Raw genomic sequence first — 22,515 nt, forward strand, 5'->3', positions numbered from 1 at the left:
TGGAGAGGGATCTTACAATTTTTGGAAGGGTTCTTTTATCTAAAATGGATAGTTTGTCCAGACTCATCTATCCAGCTTTCTCCTTGCCCATATAGACACGAATGATTAAATTAATAAATAAGGTGAATTTGATGACTCTATTTGTGCATTTTTTATCACAGAAATCATAACCTTCTAAGGAGAGCTGTCTCAGTTCTGGGGAGATTTTGGAGTACAGTTAATCTTAAAGGTATGGCTCTGATCATTCTATTAAAAAAATTAACGGTACACTGTATTTGGAATTTCAGTAACAAATTTCCATTATCATCCAAGAAAAGGGCAACTGCCCAAATCCCTTTAGATTTCCATTCCTCTTGATATACAGATTTTCTGCCAAACTTTATATATCTACTATTCCAAAATCTTTAATGTATAGCCTATATTTGCTTACAAGCACATCAGTATTTATTACATGCACACTAGTATTTTTAAAGTGTATAAGCTACACATTGTAATTATTAATATTGACTTATTAATAGTCAGACTATATGTCACATTTCAGATGGATGAAAGTGCAAACAGGTTTTGTTTTGGGACATTTGTCATGTTCTCAGATTTCTCACTTTTAAATTGATAAATGAATTGAATTGGTCAGTTGATTATCACCTCAAATGTTACAATAATTAATCAAAAGAGTAAACCAAATAATCTTTAATGTATATTTGCTCTCTCAGTACCCCCCGTCATCCCATGGCCTTGTTTCTCATACAAGCAATCAATAAAAATACAAAAAAATATGAAATAGGCACATGTACTGAATATATATCCAGACAGATTCTCAAATGAAAACTCCTATGCAAAACAGCAAGCACAATCTAGTATGATGCACACAAATAGGAATGTGCAGAATAGCTTATATGATAATCTCTTTGTGGTTCTGCAATAATGTTTTACTCGCAGTATTTATTTTATTACAGAGCAATTTTTTTATTTAACAAACAATTCAAATTAACTGGATAAACATTGAAGTACTTTAAAAGTTTTTTTTTTTTCCAGTTTTTTTTTCAGTATACACAGTCCACCTAGTTATGCTTTTTGGTTGACCAAAAATGTTTTATGTTTTTTATATATCATCACACATAGAGATACACAGGAGACTGACATCATTTGTACAGTGTCATATATTTTTAAGCAGATTCAGCCACCAGCCAGTCTGTGATTTCTCGTTGGTTTTCAGACACCCATTTTATATTTGCTTTAGTCTTCTCAATGGCCTGTTCCAGAGCCGCTGTCCCTGATCCAAAGCCGATCGCTGAATTGTCACTCTTAAACTGCAGAAGCTTTTCACATGTAGAGATATGAAGAGAAAAAAAAAACCCAGAAATGTATAAATAAAGTTTAATAGTTTAGTCAGTTGTTTGAATTCAATTCTAACAATGTTACTGATTTGTGTACCAATAAAAAATACACACCTGCTCAAGGTCTGATTCAGTTGAAAATGTTTTGGTTGTACCACTTATAAGGCTGGCAAAGTTAAAGGACCCAACACCATACCTAGGGACACAAACTCATTTTGTTCATCACATTAAAACTGCATTTCAAATGAATTAAAATGACCATGACCATTTCTGTATCAGTATGTGTGTTGTTCATAACGCTCACTCTGTGAACATATACGCCCAGTTCTTCCTCACAAAGTCCCAAGCCAATGTCTGACCAACTGGGTTGCCAGCAATATCCACAATGATAGAGGTAGCGTCCTGTTTACGGATCATTGATGCATCAAGCGTGTACTCAAGGTACCTATATTTATGACAATAAAATAAGTTATTCCTTTTAACATTTTCTGTATGTTCCCAAAAATACTATCTTGCAAACCTTTTTAAAAGCACGTGATCTTTTGCACAAGCCAGGGATGACATGAGTTTGTCAGCTTCTATCGCGATGGTGGCGTTCTTAAACATCTGCCAGCCAAAGTCCCACTCTTCAGCGCCCCCTGTGGCGATAGCGCTGCAGTACACTGTAGACCTCAAATTGGGGTGAATCCTTTCAAACAGAGAACTGAATTAGATCTATGAAATTAATGTAGATTTGTTTGTCTTACATATCTCCTGCAGTATAATATTGGATTTTTGTTGACTGGAGGATCAAAATACTTAGTGCCCTCCCTGTAGAGCGGATAAACTTACGGGTTATGGTTTGGTTGGTCCATCCACTGTCTGTACCAGCCTGTAGTGAGATTTTGACATTCCTTTACACCAGTGCTGCAGGCAAATCTAATGGCATTAACTTGATTGTACCTACACAGTGGAAAAAGAATAACAAATATGTGCCAGTAGTTTATGATTTCCCTTAATAAAGATAATTTCAGTGACAAAAAAATAATAAATATTGACATGAAATGAAAATGTCATCATTGATTACATTAAAAAAGTTTTGGATTCTTACTGGTCTGTATGGCTAGAGGGCACGCGTGACCAATCTTCAGTAATACTCTTGAAATACTCAAAAAGTGGGGTCACCTGCTTCTTGGTGTAGTTCTACAACAAGAAATTCAAAATTCACACTAATCTGGAATCAATATACACATTTTCTAAGGAAGAATGTTTTTTCAATATATGTGAAGTATTTTACAGACCTGTAAAAGTTCATAGACATCGGTTTGTGTAAACATGAGGTAGAAATAATCCAGGTTGTTGAGAGCAGACTGCCATGGCATATATTCCCTTTCTTTAATTAAGTATTTTGTAGTTTTTAGCGCTACAGTGACAGGAACTATCTTCGCCCTTCAAAAAGAATTATGATTCAGTATGGAACTTAATTTAAATGTGCATACACAAATAAAAAATTATTACACTATATTATATTTTTCAACAATTATATTTTGCATCTCAAGAAACTGCACCTAATTCTCTATATTTTTTGCTCTATGTATTTTTACCTTGCAAGGTTAAATGCATCATCCACTATCTGAGCTCTGTTTATGACTGGGATGACCTTTAAAGAAGAAAGAAAGAAAGAAAGAAAGAAAGAAAGAAAGAAAGAAAGAAAGAAAGAAAGAAAGAAAGAAAGAAAGAAAGAAAGAAAGAAAGAAAGAGATAAATGTGGTCAAATGTATTAATTAGAACTGGGTCTGTGATTTCAACGACACGTCTCTGTCTTTACCTCATGTTTCTCAGTCAGTTGATTCAGGAGACGCTCCCAGTTCTCAGTGTCATAGTTCACTCTGTAATATCCTGTGATGTTCAGATTCACCAGCACCCACTCATTTCCAGTCGTCTTCATATCATTGTGAAAACCTACGAATAGATTATTATTTTAGTTCATTTATTATGTTATATAGGTAAAAAAAGTGAGTTTGTCCCATTCAGAGCCTGGCGAAAGAACAAAATGCCACCATAAAAACTAAATAATTGGCTAACTATTTTTGTTCATACCAGTTTTTTCCAAGAGCCAAAAGCGTGACTGCTCCACCTCTGCCTTCATCCAGTTGATGGGTACAATCCATTCATAACTATAAGAATGAGTAGAAATAGACATAACACTAAAGAAAACCGATCTAAACACAACACTTTCTGCTCAGATAGCTTTGGAGATGAGTTTAGGCCTACTTGAATGGAGATGACCTCTCCAATAAAGACTCAGGATCCAAAAGGAAGTGCATCTGAGAGACCTGGCCTGTCGTAGTGTTGACTGTGACCACCGGGAAGCCCATTTGAAGAACCCAGCGGTCCATGATTTCTTTGACTCTTAGGGGAAGAACTGTTCCAGTTTTATCAACAGCCTAGAGATGTTAAATGAGAGTGATTACTCAACCAATAGAGGGCAGTATTGATAAATGTTTTGAGTTAGTTTGGCCTTCTGAGTAAATTTTAATATTATTTATTATATTTAAATATTAGTCAAATAATGTAAGTATGAGGTTACTTTTTTTATGCAACTCACAGTTTGAAGGTGATTCCACAGATCCTCACCGACTGTATTTTGATAGGCGAACATGGTCAGATATGTCTTTTTTGGGGGGGAGGGGTTCACAGATATCAGAAATTAAAAGAACATTTTTTTTTTATTATTATTATTATCTGATGTAACATAACTGCATTGTAATTTCCTCACATTTAGTCCTTGTACGAACACAGACTCTGTAAGGAAGTCTGACAGCATTCTCAACACCGACGCCCCCTGCAGGTTAACAGAGAGAGAAAAAACACTGAGTTTAATACTAGTAATAATCAATACATTTTTCAAAGTGAAGGCTATCATACGCCCAGCACCTTACTGTAGGAGACCGTATCAAACTGCTCATTGATCTGCTCTGGTTTTATAATATCTTTCTCCTCAGAAGACAGGGGATGGGAGGAGGCCAGAGCATCCACAGCAAAAACACGGTGTACTTCTTTAAGGATGATCAAGTCTTTCTGTGGGAGCGTTAAGGGGGAAAGAATATATCTATCTAGGTAAGCAAGAAACAAATGATTCTTTTCTATTATAAATGTTCTCATAATTAAGAACATATCCATAATATTGTTTTCACAACTTAAAAAAAAGAACAAAATATAGAGACACTGATAACGCAAGTCAGAAGAAAGACAATTTTACCATCACCCCCACAGCAGCGTTAACTTTTTTTTTTCTTTTTTTTTACTTGATGCAAAGGTAATATAATACAAATAATGTTATAAATATACATAGGCTACATTAAAAAAAAAAATGTAATTAAAAAATAATAATTATATATATATATATATATATATATTTTTTTTTTTTGTATTTACGATGTCGATGTCCGTTAAAACGCGTCATCACAGTCTGTGTAAAGTCCAATGGTCGCCTGAGGAAAATGACAAAAGGCGCGACTAACGTGTCCTCTAAATTTTACCTCAACAAAGGTTTTTTTTCCCCATTCTTAAAACCCTCAATGTTTCCACCATAGACTGTAAAGGTTTCTACTTATTTTTTTACAGTCTATGGTCTCCACACAGGTCACCTAAAAGAAGAAGTGTCACAATGGGCCGTATTTCAGCGACAGGAACACAGGGCCTAGTTTGCTTCAAATTTTCCAAGACAAATTGCTAAACTACTATTTTTGAACATGAAATTAGTTTAATGCAGTAATACAAAATACACTTTAAAATATGTAAATAAATGTTTATGACTGATTAGAAGTTAGTTAGTGTGTGAAAGTTGTGAACACTCACCACATTCCAGGACGGTTCAGCAAAGTCTGCACCAAGATACGACACATAAGAGGCGAAACCTTCATTCAACCAAACTTCATTCCACCACTTTAGAGTCACAAGGTTGCCAAACCACTGACCATAACACAAACAAGCCATATTATTATTATATAACACATAGTATAGCCATTTAAAACCTCTCATATCATAATTTTATAAATACAAGTACCATGTGAGCCAATTCATGGGCGATAATTGTGGCCGTTCTCTCTTTGTTTGCATTAGAGGAGATGACTGGATCATATAGAAGGTTTGTCTCCCTGTATGTCACCAGCCCCCAATTCTCCATCGCCCCAAAGTAAAAATCAGGCAGGGCAATCTGGTCTTCAAGGTAGAGAATTAAAAATCCTTACATATTTTTTTTTCCCAAAGCAATAATCTTCATGAGATGATTTTAGATGCTTAAACATACCTGATTTAGAGAGTGGATATGGCACACTGTAATAGTTTTCAAAAAACTTGAGGATTGGCCCAGTTATATTCAGAGCATAATCACCATGGCCATCCTCAATGGCTTTCTTACGAGCCCATATTCGTATCTGTTCACAGCAAACATAATTTAGTAATATGCAACACGAGCAGATATGCTGTAAAGCTCATCTTGTGGTCAATAAATGTACGATTTTTATCTTTTAAAGCGGCTATACTGCTCATAAAAGGCGACTGATGGCCATACCAAGGTGTCATTCGCTGATGTAATATTTGTGTAGTCACTGACAACAAGTGCCAGTAGATACGAGGACATGTTCTTTGTGGGTTCAAATGTTGTCACAGTAACAGGTTGTCCATCAAGAACGGTGTCCGCTTTCTCTGAATGAGGAAAACAAGCAGTAAATTAGATCATCTATCTATCCATATATCTATCTATCTGCATTTTTGGCTTTTCAAGGCTTTTTAAACTGTTAATTTCTTTAGACAATACTTCAAAGTTTGATATTGTATCATTTTCTGCACGCTATTACAGTACCTAAAGCAAAATAAATAAATTAAACTATGCACAACTACATTCATTTTTATTACACTTTAAAAAATAGGGCTGCCAATAGAACGAAATAATTATGATTAATCTCATAATTTTTAACCGGTCTTTAGAAAGCAGATTGCAAATGTAATACTGTAAATTTCAGTAAATGTTTTCCATGTTTGCCCTTGCACCTTGATATGGTAGTTAACATAGTCAAAAAGAGTGTGAATCTGGCTTTAGTAAAAACTGACCAATTTCCATTCCATTGGACAGGGCCACAGTTCCTCTGTCATGGATGAGAGTGATGTAGAAAACTGCTCTCATTGCAGGCTCATCGAAACACGGGAAGGTCTTGCGAGCATGTGTGGGATGCATCTGGCTGGTGGCAACTATCCTGGAGGAAATAATTATCATTATGTCGCTAAGATAAAGTGTTCCTAACACCAGAGGTAGGTACAGACCATAAAATAAGCTCTGGGTTATTAGTATACCATTTTGGGAAACAGTATTTTCTGTGTCCAAACAATGTGTACATGATGATTGAATCGCCCACACATGAAAAATCCTTCTGGATGTTATGTAATGCTCAAACACATAAAAAAGCTGCTTTATGGATCTAGTAAGTAATCTTCCCCTTTTATATGAAGGTACAAAGGTTTAACAGAAATAAAGCGGCCAAGAGACTCATCAAACAAACATGTGACCTGCCAACTGCAATAGCCTTGATGCTGATCTTGATATCTCAGGTGTCTTTTTTCATCAGAGTTTATTGCACATTTTAGAGTTCCTGACTGGTAGTATTTCAGATCTGTGTTCAGATCTCAAAAATTATAGTTGGACTTACTTTTTCTCTCCATTCTCATCATATTCACTCCGGTAGAACCCTGCCAGGTCATCTGCAAGTTCTCCCACAAACTCTGTGTAAAGCTCATAGAGCTCTCCAGCCTTCAGTTTTCCCTTCAACTGTATGACAAGGTACTGCGTCGTCTCCTGCATCCATGTTTTCTGTATTGATGGCGCTACCACAGTACCAAGCGCAGAGAGTTTGGCCAGATATCCGTCTGTTGAGGTCAGGTTTAGCTTATTGGAGTGAATGAGGATGAGATCGGTCTCCCTCAGACATTTGAAGATCACAGTGGACTTTCCAGTGAACACAAAGAGGCCATAAATGTTCGGCTGAAGTCGAGGCCAGAGAGTGATGTTGTAGTAGTCTGGAACCAGCGTGTCTGGTAGACGATACTCTTTCCAGGGCTCAGCAGGAGGTTGTGTTAAAGGAAGGAGTTGAATGGTCCACAACCCAACAATGGTGGCCAACGATGCCATTCCCAGTAAAGTGCATCCAACACACATTGGACTAAAATTGATTCCCACCATGTTCACTGTCACCACAGGTCAGCAAAGATCAGACCTAACTGTGATGGCATTTTATTTATTCTTCCCACCTTCTCTCCTCCCAAAGGGGAATAATGGCTCATCCATTAACACTGAGACTAGCCAGTGAAAGAATCTGGTAACCTGATAAGTTGAGGTGCACTAAGATAATATATTATGGCATGTGTCTTCCCTGACATGTTTATGCAGCCATTACTCTTTAGTAAAATGTGATGCAGAAAATCGTGGGAACTAAGAAGCTTAGAAAAACAAGCATGGCAGCGTCACAGCTGTGAAATAAGTAAGGGTTAATGCCCGACGAGGTGTCCATTATCAGGTATTAATGGACGACGGCGAGGCGTCGGACGGTTGCCTCCGCCGAAGTCCATTAATACTTGACAATGGACACCTCGAAGGGCATTAACCCGCTTATACCATGGTCACTTACAAAAGAAAGAAATATTTAATCAATTAAAAATTAGTAAAAATCGTGAGGGTTTTTATTTATTAAGTCGAGCGCACTATTTAATATCTCCCGTATACAGGCGTTGCCAAGCAACGTGGCCACAGCGACCCGACCGCAGCGATGCGAAACTTTGTTTCAAAGAGTCAAAACTCACAGATAGTTTCATAAATCGTTTTTATTAGGCCTACAGCAAATATTGTCAACCATTCACTCACGTGTTGAAAGGAAAGCAAGCAAGACAGAAAGACAGGCAATGGCAGTAGGCCTATGCCAGACGTAACTTACACACTATTTAAAATTAAATGCTAGTGTTTGAGCCAGCGCAATCATTTAGAACTGTCATCAGGTGTACATTATCACTTTTTAACAGACACCCTGCAGCCAATCAGAATCGAGTATTCACCCAGACCATGGTATAATCTGATATAATCTAAAATGTTTTCATTTAATTTAACTTTTTTGATGAGTCAGTGTAAGTTGTAAAATATTCATATAAAATACGTTTATATTCTACAAAAAATAATGGTTATTGTTTACCATCTGAAGGACACAGCAACATTTGAAGTACCACAATACAAAAGTTTGAAAATTGGCTAGAAAAGTACAAGATAGGTCATGGATTTATGTGTTTATTTTCATTAGACAAAATATGAAAATGATGAATACCAAAGATTTCAACTATTTGCATATTCAGTTCATTTTTATTCATTCTACAAAGTTACTTTGTTCTTTTTTACAAAAAAAATAATCGAAGGAAATAACAATTAGAACAATGAGGCACACTTTAAAGAAAAATGTATATACTGTACATCATCATAGGAAGAAAGTAACTCTGGAAAATATTGTAATTTAGAACATCCTGAATAATAAATAATCATTTTCTTTCATGCTAAAACCCTCTAGGCCAGGCAAAACAATGTCCCAGTGTTACTGTCATCCTCAGAGCAAGCAAACTACAGTATGTTCATCTTTCATGAATTGTTGAACCATTCTGAGACTGCATCTTTGTTCTGCTCGACCCATTTGATGTTGGCGTTAGTCCTCTCGATGGATTGCTGAATGGCAAGGGTTCCTGAACCGAAACCTATGTCGGCGTTGTCATCCCTGAACTGTTCCAGCTGTGTTTTTAAAACAAAACAGATTCAGAAACATTCAGATATAAGTATCTGTTGTACAAGATGACAATAAATAAAGGGGAAGATCACATACCTGTTTCAGTTCAAAATGAGTTGAGAATCTCTTTGTGACACCATTGATCAGATTGGAGAAAGAGAAAGATCCACCTCCATACCTAATGAAGAATGAACAGTGGATATTGTAGCTATAGAAAACTGCTATCTGTATTTTTAAGCAAGTAATAGCATAGTCCCCCAGTATTTTTTTCTTACTGATTGAAAATGTACTCCCAGTTGGCCCTAACAAAATCCCAAGCCAACGATTGGCCGACCACATTGCTTGCAATGCTGATGATGGTAGAGGTGGCATCTTGCTTCCGAATTTTCGTTGCATTCAAAGTGTAACTGAGATACCTACAACATCAATCAAAGCACATGTATTTAGCTAAATACAATGAGAGATGCTTGTGATTGTCAGCATTAACCTGTGAGCTCACCTGTTCAGTAACCAGGGCTTGGTGGCACATGCCATTGCAGCTCTCAGTTTATCTTTCTCTGAAGCAACACTGGTTTTTTCAAACATTTCCCAAGCAAATTCCCACTCCTTTTCACCACCTGCAGCAATGGCACTGCAGTACACTGTCGACCTCAAGTTGGCGTGAATACTGATGCAGAGAAAAAAATTAGAGTGACAGATTATTAAAAATGACGGTTAAATGGCAATCTATTAATTCAAGCTAATCAGCTGATGTTTTTACAATCTATAAAGTACTGACATACTGCAAAGACTCATGAAACAGAATACAGTGCCCCCCAAAAAACATATATATTTTGAGTCTTTGGGTATGTATAAAATAACATAATTTATGTATATATACCAGGTGTCAAATGATTCTAAACCGTTTCTAAAAACTAACTTTTCTAAGCCATTAATTTTTTATGAATAATTTATTACATTTACAGACATGTTCTAAAAATGTTTGACAACCAAAATGTTTTTTTAAATATCTTTTAAAAACATTTGAAACATATTTATTGCTTTATACTTTCGTTTTGTGAAATGTTATATATTATTTTCTAATGCAATGACATTCAAACATTTTTTAGTGTAACTAAAATATCCAAATACTTTTTTGGGGCAACTTTAAATGCATAAGGATACATGTATAAAATATAATATCGGTGTTTATTATAAACATTAGAAACATTTATAATGATAATAATATTTTGAAACTAAGAAGTATATCTGCATCAGTATACATTTGAACTATGATGCACTCAGGAAAGATAATCAGACACTCTCTAAGATTTCTATTCACTCCTGATTGAAACTCACGGGTTGACATCTCGATTTTCCATCCACTGTTGGAACCAGTCTTTTACTAGAGTCGTACAGTTTTCCAGCCCAGTACTGCAGGCAACCCTGAGCGCATTTACTTGATTATATCTGCAGATACAAAGGCATGGACACCGTGAATAAAGGCTTGAGAGCAAATCTAAGCATTTATCTCAATATAAATCAAGCATTTGTCTCTATATGTGCTGGACTTACTGGTCAGTATGTCCTTTTGGCACATCCTTCCAATCTGTAAGATCTGTAAAGTGTTGAAACAAAGGTGCCACCTTTTCTCCAACATACGCCTGCAGGTTTGAAATAATGTGATGTTTGAATTAGATGTTAGAAGCTTAGTTCAGTTGATGTTCTGAAATATCCAGAGTCGAAGCTTACCTGCATAGGGCCGTACAGCTCTGTGCGATCAAACATGAGATAAAAGTAGTCCAGGTTGTCGAGAGCAGACTCCCAAGGCATGTACTCAGTTTCATCGGAGAGGAACAGGGTGGTTCTTAGAGCCAATGTTGTTGGTATAATTCCTGCTCTGTAAAGGGCGGAGATACGTTTTAGCTTTAGGACTGACTGGAAATTACACTCCTAAGTTTGAAGAATGAAGTTTGGATCTTACTTGGCCAGGTTAAAAGCATCATCAATTAACTGTGCCCGGTTAATAACTGGAATGTTCTAAATTGAAAAAGATTGCTGTCAATTATTATGCTGAATAATAAACAATCAAAATTTTAAAGCAAGTTCAAATTAAAGCATCTTTAACAATATTCCCTTTGTTTTTAATACATTTATTTATTCTTACCTGTCTGGATGTCCGGAGAACATTAAGTAGGCGTTCCCAGTTTGTTTGATCATAGTTAACCCTGTAGTATCCTGTCACGTTGATGTTGGCCAGAACCCACTCATTTTCATTTGTTTTCAGGTCATCTACTTTATCTAATTTAGAAAAGGAAATACATAGATTTATGTTAAAGCATACAATATTGTCCTTTATTAACATCCAATGATAATTTGCAAATATAATTGAGTGCAATGTTCACACAAACTTGAAAAATCTGTCATCGTTATTATCATGGCTTTCTTTTCTCAGTGGGAAAAAGGAGAAAGATATTTAGCAGAATGTCCAAGCTGTTTAATTTCATTTAATGAAAGTGGATGTTGACCACAGCTGCCAAAGTTATCATATGCCTTCAGAGGATTTGGAATATAGAATACAAATGGTATATAATACTTTTATTTTGCTGCTTCTTCTTTCTTTTCTTTTTTTCTTTTTTTGCAGCTTTGAAAGCCCTAGGTCTTCATCCACTGTCACTGTATGAAACAGAGCAATTGTGGCATTCTGCTAAACTTCTCTTTTGGAGTCCCACATAAAGTCATACAGGTTTAGAACAACATGAAGGTAAATAAATAATGACAGAATTTTCATTTTTGTGTGAACTATCACTATCACAACAAATATAATTGTGAATGTGAGTGTCATCTTTAAACTCACCATCTTTCTTTAGCAGCCATCTCATGGGTTGTTCTGTTCCTGTCTTTGTCCATGTAAGTGGTACAAACCACTCATAGCTAAAAAATTAAATAAAGAATATTCTGATATAGTAATTTCAACAAAACCTGGTGGTGAATTTTTAAGTATAGTATATCTAATTCTTAAAGTATCTAGTGAATGGTGCCATAATTAAAATCAGTAATAGGTGCTTTTAGAAAAAAAGCTTTTTTTTTTACATACTTAAACTCTGATGTCCTGGCTGGTTTACTGTTAGGGTCTAGGAGGAAATGCTCCTGTGTGATTTCGCCAGCTGTTGTGTTAAAAGTGACCACAGGGAAGCCCATTTGAAGAACCCAGCGGTCCATAATTTCTTGCACAGGTTTGGGTGGTTTGTTGTCCACAGTCTTGTCCACAGCCTACAACATTTCAAATATAAGCGATTGTGTTTTGTGCCAACAAATCTGATTATTATACTGCTGATCATTCTTGTTGAATTACAACATACCGCTTGAAGATGGTACCAAAGGTCTGTGTACACCGTGTTGTTGAATTTGAAATGATCCAGATAGGTCTGTTAAAAAACAAATCTGTTGTGAATGTACAAAAACATATTAAATTTTTATTGTACGGCACACTAAGGAAAAGCGTTCAAAGGAAGCTTACTTGGAGGCCTTGCTTAAACACTGGCTCAGTCAGAAAATCAGATAGCATCCTAAGTACTGATGCCCCCTAGAGGAAGAGACTGCATGTTATCAGACCAACCACATGTAATCAGCATGTTCTTGATTATGAAATATTAGTCAACTTAGCAAACAGTTCCCACACTACCTTACTGTAGGAGATGGTATCGAACACTTCACTAATTTGCTCCGGTCTTTGGACCTCCTCTTCTTTAGATGACAAAGGGTGAGACGAGGCCAGGGCATCTATGGCGAAAACTCGGTGGACATCATTAAGAACGATCAGATCTTTCTGCGGGATAGAAATAGAGGAGTCAGTTATGATTTCATCTGCTCTTAGAGATAACTTTTAGCATCAAGCATTATTGCCCTGGCTTTAGCTTCAAACACTCACAATGTTCCATTCCGGCTCAGCTTCATCCGCCCCAAGATATTCTACGTAAGATGCGAAACCTTCATTGAGCCACAGGTCATTCCACCACCTGATAGTCACGAGGTTTCCAAACCACTAAAAAAGAAACAGGAAGATACCGAAAGTAAACTTTACAGGTTTAAAAAAAAACTACTCTAAATCGTTTTCCATTTAGAGATTCAAATTGGAAAAAAGGACTCCTGATCATACCTGATGGGCAAGTTCGTGGGCAATAATAGTAGCAATCCTCTCTTTGTTTCCATTTGAGGATATTTTTTCATCGTACAGCAGGGCCGTCTCTCTGTATGTGATTAAGCCCCAGTTTTCCATTGCACCGGCATTGAAGTCCGGCAGGGCGATTTGATCTGTGCAACATTTTGAGGAATGAGTTAAACTTCTAAAAACCGTCTAAAAAGTTTAAGTAGTAACATAATCTTACTTAAACTGTCATTTCAACAATAAAACTATTTCATTGCCTCATAAAATATAGGTTATAACACAATAAACAAACTAAATAACCCTTTTTTTTTATAATTTCTTGCTCATAGGCTCTTCTTACCTGATTTAGGCAGCGGATAGGAGACATTGTAATACTCCTCAAAGAATCGGAGAATCGGTCCTGTCTTATTGAGTGCATACTGTCCTTGTCCTGCATCTATGGCTTCTTTGCGGGCAAAAATTCGAATCTGTTTGTATAAACGACAGTATGGAATTTTTTTGTAAATAAACACATGCTGTTTTCTAAATGATCTTGGTGGGCAAGATAACTTAGTTTTCTCTGTAGACCTTGTGAAAAGATAATTACCTGTAGATCATTATCTATTTGTTCAATGAAATCGAAATCGCTGACAATAAATGCCAACAAATATGTTGACATTACTTCTGTGGCTGCAAATGCTGTTTTGTTTACAAGAATGCCATCCACGGTCATCTGAACCTTGTCTGAAAGTCAAAAAGAGATATTGACTGATAAAACTCAATCAGATGGATTTTCATAACAATTTCTTGAAATCAGTTTGAATGAATAAAGGAAACTAATTAATCACACTTCTCTATAGTATAGTTAATAGTTTTTATAGTTACAACAATATGAACCCTTTTCACATTTCTGGGGTTCTCAGAAGCGCAAGTCGTCATAGTTGGGTAAACATATAAAGGGGTGAATTGGAGATGACAGCAAATATAAAGTTTTGTATTCCCCTTTGCTCCAACATCAAAAGAAAAAAAAAATCCAAGATAGCATTTCCACGTCTTTCCACCGGGGAAAAAATATCAAGAGATATATTACATTGGTCAGAAGAGAGAAAGACCACTTGCTCTTATGTTTTTTAACATGAAAATATAAAAAAACTTTACTAGATTTGCGATGTTGATAACTGGAAAGGCGTCATCACAGTCTGTGAAAAGAGTCCATCGTTTTTTTTCCAGTAAAAAAACACCTTATCAAACGAGTATCTGTGTAGTGCGATCAAACACTACATCACTGTTTTTAAGCTATAGGAATAATCAAACATGTTAACTCGCACAGTCTTCTTATATAGTGTTATAATAGAAAGTCTGATTCATTCTAGTGAACCGGATTGTCCTGAACAGACCTCTCCCATACCTAGCATAGGAAAGTCTGATTAATTTTCCTCTCTCTCAACAGTATCATCAAGGTAACTACTTTCTTAAAGCAGTGACTTCACTGTAGTTTAACTTTTTCAAATTCTAAATAAGCTTGGCAAGCTGTATTTTTAAAGCAGCCTCCCCAACACAATATACAGAATATATTCCTATACAGAATAAAGTGTTAATTTACCTATCACAACACCATTGGAGAGGGCTCTGGTTGCTGGATCATGGAGAATAGTGATGTGGAATACCGCTTTCATTGCGGGTTCATCAAAGCAAGGGAACGCCTTCCTGGCATCTGTTGCCTGCATCTGGGTTGTTGCGACCACTCTGAAGAAGAACAAAGAGATTTAACTATATACGAAATGTCTTTCAGAACAGAAGGAACATATAGGACAGATCAACTTCTTACTTTTTTACTCCATTCTCATCAAAATATTCACTTCGGTAGAAGCCGCCCAAGTCATCCGCAAGCTCACCCACAAATTCTGTGTAGAGCTCATAGCTTTCCCCAGCAGTCAAACTTTCTTTCAGTCTAATCACCATATACTGTGTTTTTGGGTACATCTCTGTTGAGTCAATGGAAGGAGCTGGCTTGCTTCCACGTGCTGTCAAGGTGACTGGCTTTGTCATGTTCAGCTTGTTGGAGTGAATGAGGATGAGGTCTGTCTTTTCCACACATTTGAAGATCACGCTGGACATCCCTGTGAAGATGTAGAGTCCGGTTTGATCCGGTGTGAGCCGTGGCCACAGAGTCACATTGTAGGTTTCTGGACTTAGAGTTTTAGGAAGGCGCCACTGGTCCCATGGTTCATTGGATGGTGCTGTTGTTGGTGGAAGTGGAACTGATGTGGTTACATTAGCTGTGGGTTTAACTTCATTGTTCCTGGACTTCTCTTGGGAGTAGACCACAGAGAGGGCGATGATTGTGGCTACTGCCGCAGCACCTACCACAATCAGTACTATCCCGACAGTTTTACTTAGGAAGAAACCCTTTCCCATGCTTGAGGAATGACAGGATGAGAGGAGTGAAACTGACATCTGCACAACTTTTTTATTTAAAGAATGGGAAGTCTCTCCTCCCACATGAATTAATGGGTCATCCATTAACACAGTGTACGAGAGGGCGTTTGAAATATCAGAGGGGTTTAGAAAGTCATTGATGCCTGATGTGTTATCAAAATGTTGCTGTTACTCACTGTTCCACACTTTTTCAGTGATGTGATAACATTCTAATGGTTAAAAATAATTGGCATATTGTAAATATATTTAGCAAATTTACCAAAATTACCCTAAATATATTACAAAAGAGACAAGCAAAACATTTAAAACACTGGAATAAAGTATTTTATATATATATATTTCTACTGTGCAACTATATTTCTAAAAACATTCTTTTAATAATATGGAAAAATTGGTTGAAAAAATATGGAAAAACAAATCACTAAAATATATTCAAAAAACATTAATATAAATATATTTTCTTGATATATGATATAAAAACATAAATAAACAAAAGTTGCATATTAAACATATATTCTAGATTTAAACATAATATTAGTGCAGACCGCTCTTGAAATCTATTGTTTCTTTTGATTTTAAATAAGATCCCCCACACAGAATCACACATTATACTGTTATGGCAGGTCATAGTGAACCAAGCGTCTAAGTGCACTGTTGTAAATCCATTAAAGCTGAATTTAATTTGCTGACATAAACCTGCACTTTACAAAAAAGACAATGTCCTCAGAAGCATCTGTACACAGGCTTGTGTAACTGCTGGTAGACAATTGCTGGTGTAACTGTTAAAGGATAACTACATGTCACTGCAATACAACTATACTGTTTAAGTGGAAAAAATACAGTTTAACTTTAGTTTAGTTAAATTACCTTATGTTTACAGGAGCAAAGGACGGGATTAGTAACAAATGAACTTATAAAAATACATCCCTCAGTGGTCGTCAGCCTGGACTTTAAACTGCACTTTCCCAAAACTGTAAAATAAAATATGAATTTGGCCTTTGGAATAATGTTTGTTTTTTTCTCGTTTTTTTTTATTTTTATGGTGGAACATTGTTCCAGGGATGGTGTTTATTATTAAGATTAGTATCTCAATAGCCAATAACACTAGTTGGACTTTTCATTTGTAAATGCACGGGTGTAATGATTATCAGTCTTTATGATATCTCCCCATTATATTAACCTATATCAGCTATAAATGAGGTATTCAACAAAGTCAGCAGACTCCATAAAACTCACCTTAGCAATCTCAAAGCTTCGTTATCTAATCTAAACGTTTTTTCAATTGTAATTGTTTTGTTAAATAGGCCCAAGTCTTCATTTTGTAATTTCCTAAATGCAATAAATATATCATTTATTGTGTGAAATATTTTTATCATTAAATGAAAAGGCTCGTACCTCAGCGATAAATTCCGTTCTTTGAAAATCTTTTTTAAAATGTTTTATTATTATTGATAAACATGAAATCTAGACTTGCTTTTAAACATTCTGAATTTCCAAAGAAAACTTGTGCATAAGTCAGATAAGACTGAGTTGATGACTTCAGATATCATCTGATGGCTCTTGACCTTTGATAGGCCACAGCCTTTAAAGATAACTGTACATGACATCAGAGATTTCTAGATATGCTATCATTTGCTTTTTTGGCTGTATGATGCAAATGGTATCTTTGAACTCATTTTGTTGACCACACCTTTAAGGACCTCAGTTTCCAATGCAATAAAGTTGATTTTATAACACTGCAAACTCATGGTGAAACCATCAACACAACCATGATTTGTCAAAAATATGCTGACATTCTGTCATACATGAAACAGACCTTGCCCCATGATTGTCATATTTTTGGAGACAATAAATGATCACATTTTATTCTAAGTTTAGAATTGGTGACACTGCTGATGCATTCTGTGATGTACATTCTGTAAATCAAAAAGAACCTCTCAATAATAGTAAATAAAAAAAAGAGCCAAATTTTGAGAAAAACGAGACCTGAATCTGGACAAAAACATAATTTTAATGATATAGTACAGTATAACATTCAATATAAATTATTCATGTGTAACATTTAGAGTTTTTAGTAGTTAGTCTGGTGGCAAAAAATCACACGTTAGTATTGTGGAATGTTGCTACATTACAGACAACATACAAAACAACACTATAATCAAAATTCGAACACCGGTCTGTCTACAAACCAAAGTCTGAAATGAAAGGTACATTGTAAATTGTTGGACACTGTAATGTGCTTTGGACTTGTAAAGAGTCCTCATGTGACGGTCAGTCATGAGTCCATAAATGGCATTAGGGAGACAGCATCTATGGCAATGAATGTCAACACACAATGACAACGAAAAAACACAAATATCAGACATGCAAACTCAAAACGGGGAGAGACTGGGCACTTTTATATTGATGTCCCCGATATTGATGTTACGGGGTATTTCAGGAAGGTTCATATTTTTCACAGCAGAAACAGCTCGTGCTGGTGCTGCAGACAGACCACCCTGCCAAAACACACAAAAAATACTTTTATTTAGAGCAGATGAACAGATCTGTCTATAATAATTTAAATTTTTAGTCTTTTGTCAGATTCTGAATGTTTTTAACTAATAACCTAAACATTTATTTAAAACCTCAAAAAACTCGGCCCATAAACAAAATCCTGTGACCCAATACAATCAGTCCAGTGGAAATTGTTCACCCAAAACGGAAAATTCTGTTATCAGTTACTCACCCTCATGTCGTGCCAAAATCCATTAGACTTTCGTTCATCTTCGGAACACAGATGAAGATCTTTTTGATGAAATCTAAGAGTTTTCTGTCCCTCCATTGACAGCTACGCAACTACCACTTTTACGCTTCAAAAAGTTCATAAAGAGATTGTAAAACTAATCCATATGAATTGAGGAGCTTAGTCCAAATTTTCTGAAGAGACTCGATCGCTTTATATGATGAACAGATTTAGCGTAGGCTTTTGTTCACATATAAACATATCAGTTGTGGCTCAAGCCCAAGCATGTTTGCTTGTCGTACGAGAACCAATGAGGTTCATTCTTGTGTTACGCAGCACGTTTGAGCTTCTGCAAGAGGTTTGTTCAGGTTCGGCTGAGCTTCTGTTTATGTTCGCTGAACAACATTTAAACGTGAATAAAAGCATTCAAATAAAATGTTTACATAACCACTCAATTTATATGAATTAGTTTCACAATCTCTGTATGAACTTTTTGAAGCATCAGTGTCGGTTGCGTAGCTGTCAATGGAGGGACAGAAATCTCTCAGATTTAATCAAAGTATCTGCATTTGTGTTCTGAAGATGAACGAAAGTCTTGAGGAAAGACATGAGGATGAGCAATCAATTTTTGGGTGAACTATCCCTATAGGGCAAAACCCAGCACAATACAAGATATAATACAAATAAAATAAACAAATATTGTTATTATAATATATAACATTGTATTTAGAAATAGTAATTTTCTTCTTTTTCAGAAATTTCAAACACTAACCAGAAGTTATACAAGAAAACCTGACCCAGCTTGACAGACCAGGTCAAAGTACATAGTGGAAGTCATGAAGTGCCACCATCACGTTTCTAGTGTCTTTACCTAAACATCATGTATGGATGTTCCTTTGTTCTCAGCCATGTGCGCTTTATTGTCTTGTGTAACATTTCCTCATTTTAACCTCTTCTACGTATACACAAGAGTGCGTCAAATGTTGTCAAACATTATTGATCGCCTCGACCCCAGATAGGATATCAGGTGACCATGAATCACTGATATCTGCCCACTGCCCAGACATCTTTCACTATTACATGATATCATTTTAGTTCATTCACATGATGTACTGTTTCAGGAAAAACAAAGTGATACTAAACAAGACGAAATGTCTTTATATTTTGAGATATCGTTCATATTTCTAGCGTTTCACAGACATCCCAATGGCTCTGTGTAAAACATGCAGTAAAAAACAAAATTAATGTGTACAACACATAATATTCAACAATACTAGTCATCTGACTGTACTAACCTTGTTGTATTAGAACTTAACTGAGCTGGACGATGACATTATTTTTTTTATTTTTTGCAGAACTTCTTTATAGATGAAATTAACTAGTAGTTTAATAATTGATGATCTTTACAACGGAACTGAATCGACACTGAACAAACTTCAGCTGAACAACATCATTTGTCTGATATCATAATTTGTCTGATATCCCTGTAAAGCTGCTTTGAAACAATCTGTATAAAGCGCTATATAAATAAAGGTGACTTGAAATACGATTTAAACTGATTTTTATTTTATTTTACGTTTTTGTTAAAAATTATCATATAGTATGCGTCACATTAAACTATTTAAAATTCTCCTTCCTGTTTCAACATCAAAGATGTGTGCATGAACTTATGTCAGCTGACCTGGAGTGACTTCAGGTAATGTAAATGTGAACTCACCTCCGATTTCTCCATTCTATTCTGCAGCTCCACTTGGCCGACTATTTCATTCATGTTAGTTTCCAGAACCATCCCGCCCATGACAACTTCCTGGAGAATGTAATGGACCTGGAAAATAAACAACAAAAACTTAAACCTACAAGACTATGAGAATCCGGTTCTGCCTTTGTTTTTCATAAGTTAATACAATAATGATAAATGATTAAACAGCTAGGCTAGACCATCCTATTTAACAACGCTCAGTCCAACCTTCGCAGCCTTCGAAGGATGCAGCCTATGAATTGGGACACAGCTCATGTTTTTGATAATTAAAAAGAACTGGTTCGTAAGAGTCACTTGTTGGGGAATCGAAATACAGTACCATGAGAGCGATTAGAGAGCACATGGTTCTGCTTCGAGATGAAAACACCTATTATTGTGTAGTATGGATTTTTTAATCAAATCACATTCAATTTGGACTGTAAACTTGACTTATTTAAAATCAATACTTTCACACAGCGCCATAAACCATTCAACTGACTGAACCGGAGCATGAAACGGGACTAAACCATAATCCTAAATGGCGAATTCAGAAACGAATCCATCAAGTTACAGTAAAGCCATACATTATCATTTCCCAGTTATTCCTTAAACTCATAAAACAATATTATTGATTAGATAACTAAAGAAGCCAGCGTAGTGCACACTTCTATCGTGAATATTTTTTACAATGGTGCCATAATCCAACAGGTCATTATCAGAAAGTATATACTGACTGACATACATAAAACCTTTCTCTTACATGATGGATCGAATTATGATCCATTTATTCATGCCCTAATGAACATTTAACAGCACCAAAGAACACTTTTTAGGTAACCAAGGAGGTAAAAAGTTGCACGAGTCATTATGAAGTGAACATCATACACCTGAAAACTGACCTTATCCATGTGAAAGATTAAGTCCAGTTCACACACATTCTCAAAGCACTTGTCCAGGGTTTCCACAAAGACCTGCGTGATAAAATAATGTACAATAGTGAATAACAACATGTTCTTTCAAAGAGTTTGTGTTGCACAAAACAAAAAGGAGCGAATCAACCAATCATGCAAAAAAGTACTGTGGCAGTACCATGGTATCAGATGGCAGTATTATATACTGAATGACTGGTATTTAAATAGTACTTAAAGGTAATATTAGTATTGTTCAGGGAGCATTAATGCAACCTGATATTTCAATGAACAATTGTATTAAAACAAGGGTTGTAAACTTTGCCTTGTCTTTATGTATGCCTTCAAAAAATATATGTAGGCAATATGAGAAACATAATCCCCCTTGTGGCTGTAAGCCTTTACTACAACAAGAGAATGGCAGTATGTTCACCTGTATGAGATCTAGGATCCCCAGCTCACTCTCTGATGAGTCCACACAAAACACAAAGTACAGAGTGGCATAGTGTCTGTAGATCAGCTTGTAGTCGGAGCCGCCAATCAAACTAAGCAAAAGGAGGAGCAAAACTACAGTAAATTACATTTGAGAGCATCCATCTTTATACAGTCATGGATAGTGAAATACCGGTATAGATGAAAATCATATCAGCAAGCCCTTATGTACAAGCTATAATGTAAAAACCCTTCTGTCACCTTCCGCCCTCCAGAAAATTGCAGACATTATCGTCTCTTTTGGACACCAGATGAAAGGTCTCCCTAATGATCTGTTGCTGCATGTCTTCTGCCTGTGAAAGAAACATGATAAATTGATTTAAAATTCGTCTTATCCTGGATTTTCACATAAACTCATTACATATATAAAAATATACAGAGGAGAAAAGCAAACACTAGTAGTATACACCACAAAAAAAATTGTTTAATATTATATAAAAATGACGATTATGAACATATTATATAGTTATAGATTATTACATTCATAGAGTGGAGATTGTCTAGGCTACATATAAAAAGCATTAAAAAATGAGGAACTGACTTTACAATGAGAAGCTGGGAAAACAATCAGATACGACAATAAATATTCCTTACCAAGAAACATATTTGACACACATCATTTAGCTTAAGCTAATACTGCATGGTTAACTACGAAACATTTAATAAATATCAATTAATTAAATTAATCTGCTGATATAGTGTCTCAATGGTAACGAATGGCATTAGTTGGCAAATGCAGTTTCAGTGTCTTTATGCGCTTATCTTACAAAATATTGGTAGAATCTGATGAGCCTGGGTTTCCCATGGTTGTTAAAAATGAGAATAGCCTTGATCATCCTTGTTTTTTGTTTATTTTTATGTGGTTACTCGTTTTTAGCTAAGCTTCTGCTTGTCAATAAAATGACTCTTGAGTACTTCCGTGTCACGTGACTTAAGTTTTTCCATTATAAAAGTCCT

General features: G+C 35.8%; 2 protein-coding genes and 1 long non-coding RNA gene across 3 annotated transcripts; 1 reads left to right on the top strand and 2 right to left on the bottom strand.

The window, feature by feature from the left end:
• Nucleotides 1-674: 674 nt before the first annotated feature.
• Nucleotides 675-15,712, bottom strand: LOC309490019 (aminopeptidase N-like). Its single transcript, XM_082158965.1, has 40 exons — nucleotides 15,085-15,712; nucleotides 14,860-15,002; nucleotides 13,864-14,000; nucleotides 13,618-13,744; nucleotides 13,269-13,423; nucleotides 13,041-13,154; nucleotides 12,795-12,938; nucleotides 12,630-12,695; nucleotides 12,472-12,537; nucleotides 12,207-12,382; nucleotides 11,967-12,043; nucleotides 11,277-11,410; nucleotides 11,094-11,149; nucleotides 10,862-11,009; nucleotides 10,685-10,773; nucleotides 10,469-10,579; nucleotides 9,630-9,797; nucleotides 9,406-9,546; nucleotides 9,227-9,308; nucleotides 8,995-9,135; nucleotides 7,025-7,572; nucleotides 6,432-6,574; nucleotides 5,893-6,026; nucleotides 5,629-5,755; nucleotides 5,386-5,540; nucleotides 5,178-5,291; nucleotides 4,254-4,397; nucleotides 4,096-4,161; nucleotides 3,925-3,990; nucleotides 3,591-3,763; nucleotides 3,417-3,493; nucleotides 3,145-3,278; nucleotides 2,921-2,976; nucleotides 2,618-2,765; nucleotides 2,428-2,519; nucleotides 2,169-2,279; nucleotides 1,858-2,025; nucleotides 1,642-1,782; nucleotides 1,452-1,533; nucleotides 675-1,319 (listed from the first exon to the last, which is right to left on the bottom strand). Exons 1-40 carry the CDS (start codon nucleotides 15,672-15,674, stop codon nucleotides 1,167-1,169), a joined length of 5,697 nt encoding a protein of 1,898 aa, XP_082015091.1. The 5' UTR covers nucleotides 15,675-15,712; the 3' UTR covers nucleotides 675-1,166.
• On the top strand, nucleotides 7,851-8,922 carry LOC309490914. The gene is made up of 2 exons (XR_014202878.1): nucleotides 7,851-7,911; nucleotides 8,208-8,922. It is a non-coding gene; the product is annotated as an uncharacterized lncRNA (long non-coding RNA).
• Nucleotides 15,713-17,686: 1,974 nt separating the features above from the next.
• Nucleotides 17,687-22,493, bottom strand: ap3s2 (adaptor related protein complex 3 subunit sigma 2). Its single transcript, XM_082160241.1, has 6 exons — nucleotides 22,326-22,493; nucleotides 21,760-21,851; nucleotides 21,500-21,611; nucleotides 21,058-21,129; nucleotides 20,138-20,245; nucleotides 17,687-18,193 (listed from the first exon to the last, which is right to left on the bottom strand). The coding sequence occupies exons 1-6, from the start codon at nucleotides 22,392-22,394 to the stop codon at nucleotides 18,068-18,070; spliced, it is 579 nt and encodes a 192-aa protein (XP_082016367.1). The 5' UTR covers nucleotides 22,395-22,493; the 3' UTR covers nucleotides 17,687-18,067.
• Between the last annotated feature and the right edge of the window lie 22 nt (nucleotides 22,494-22,515).

This window comes from Leuciscus leuciscus, assembly GCF_965113295.1.
Source record: "Leuciscus leuciscus genome assembly, chromosome: 25".
NCBI classification, from domain to species: Eukaryota; Metazoa; Chordata; class Actinopteri; order Cypriniformes; family Leuciscidae; genus Leuciscus; species Leuciscus leuciscus.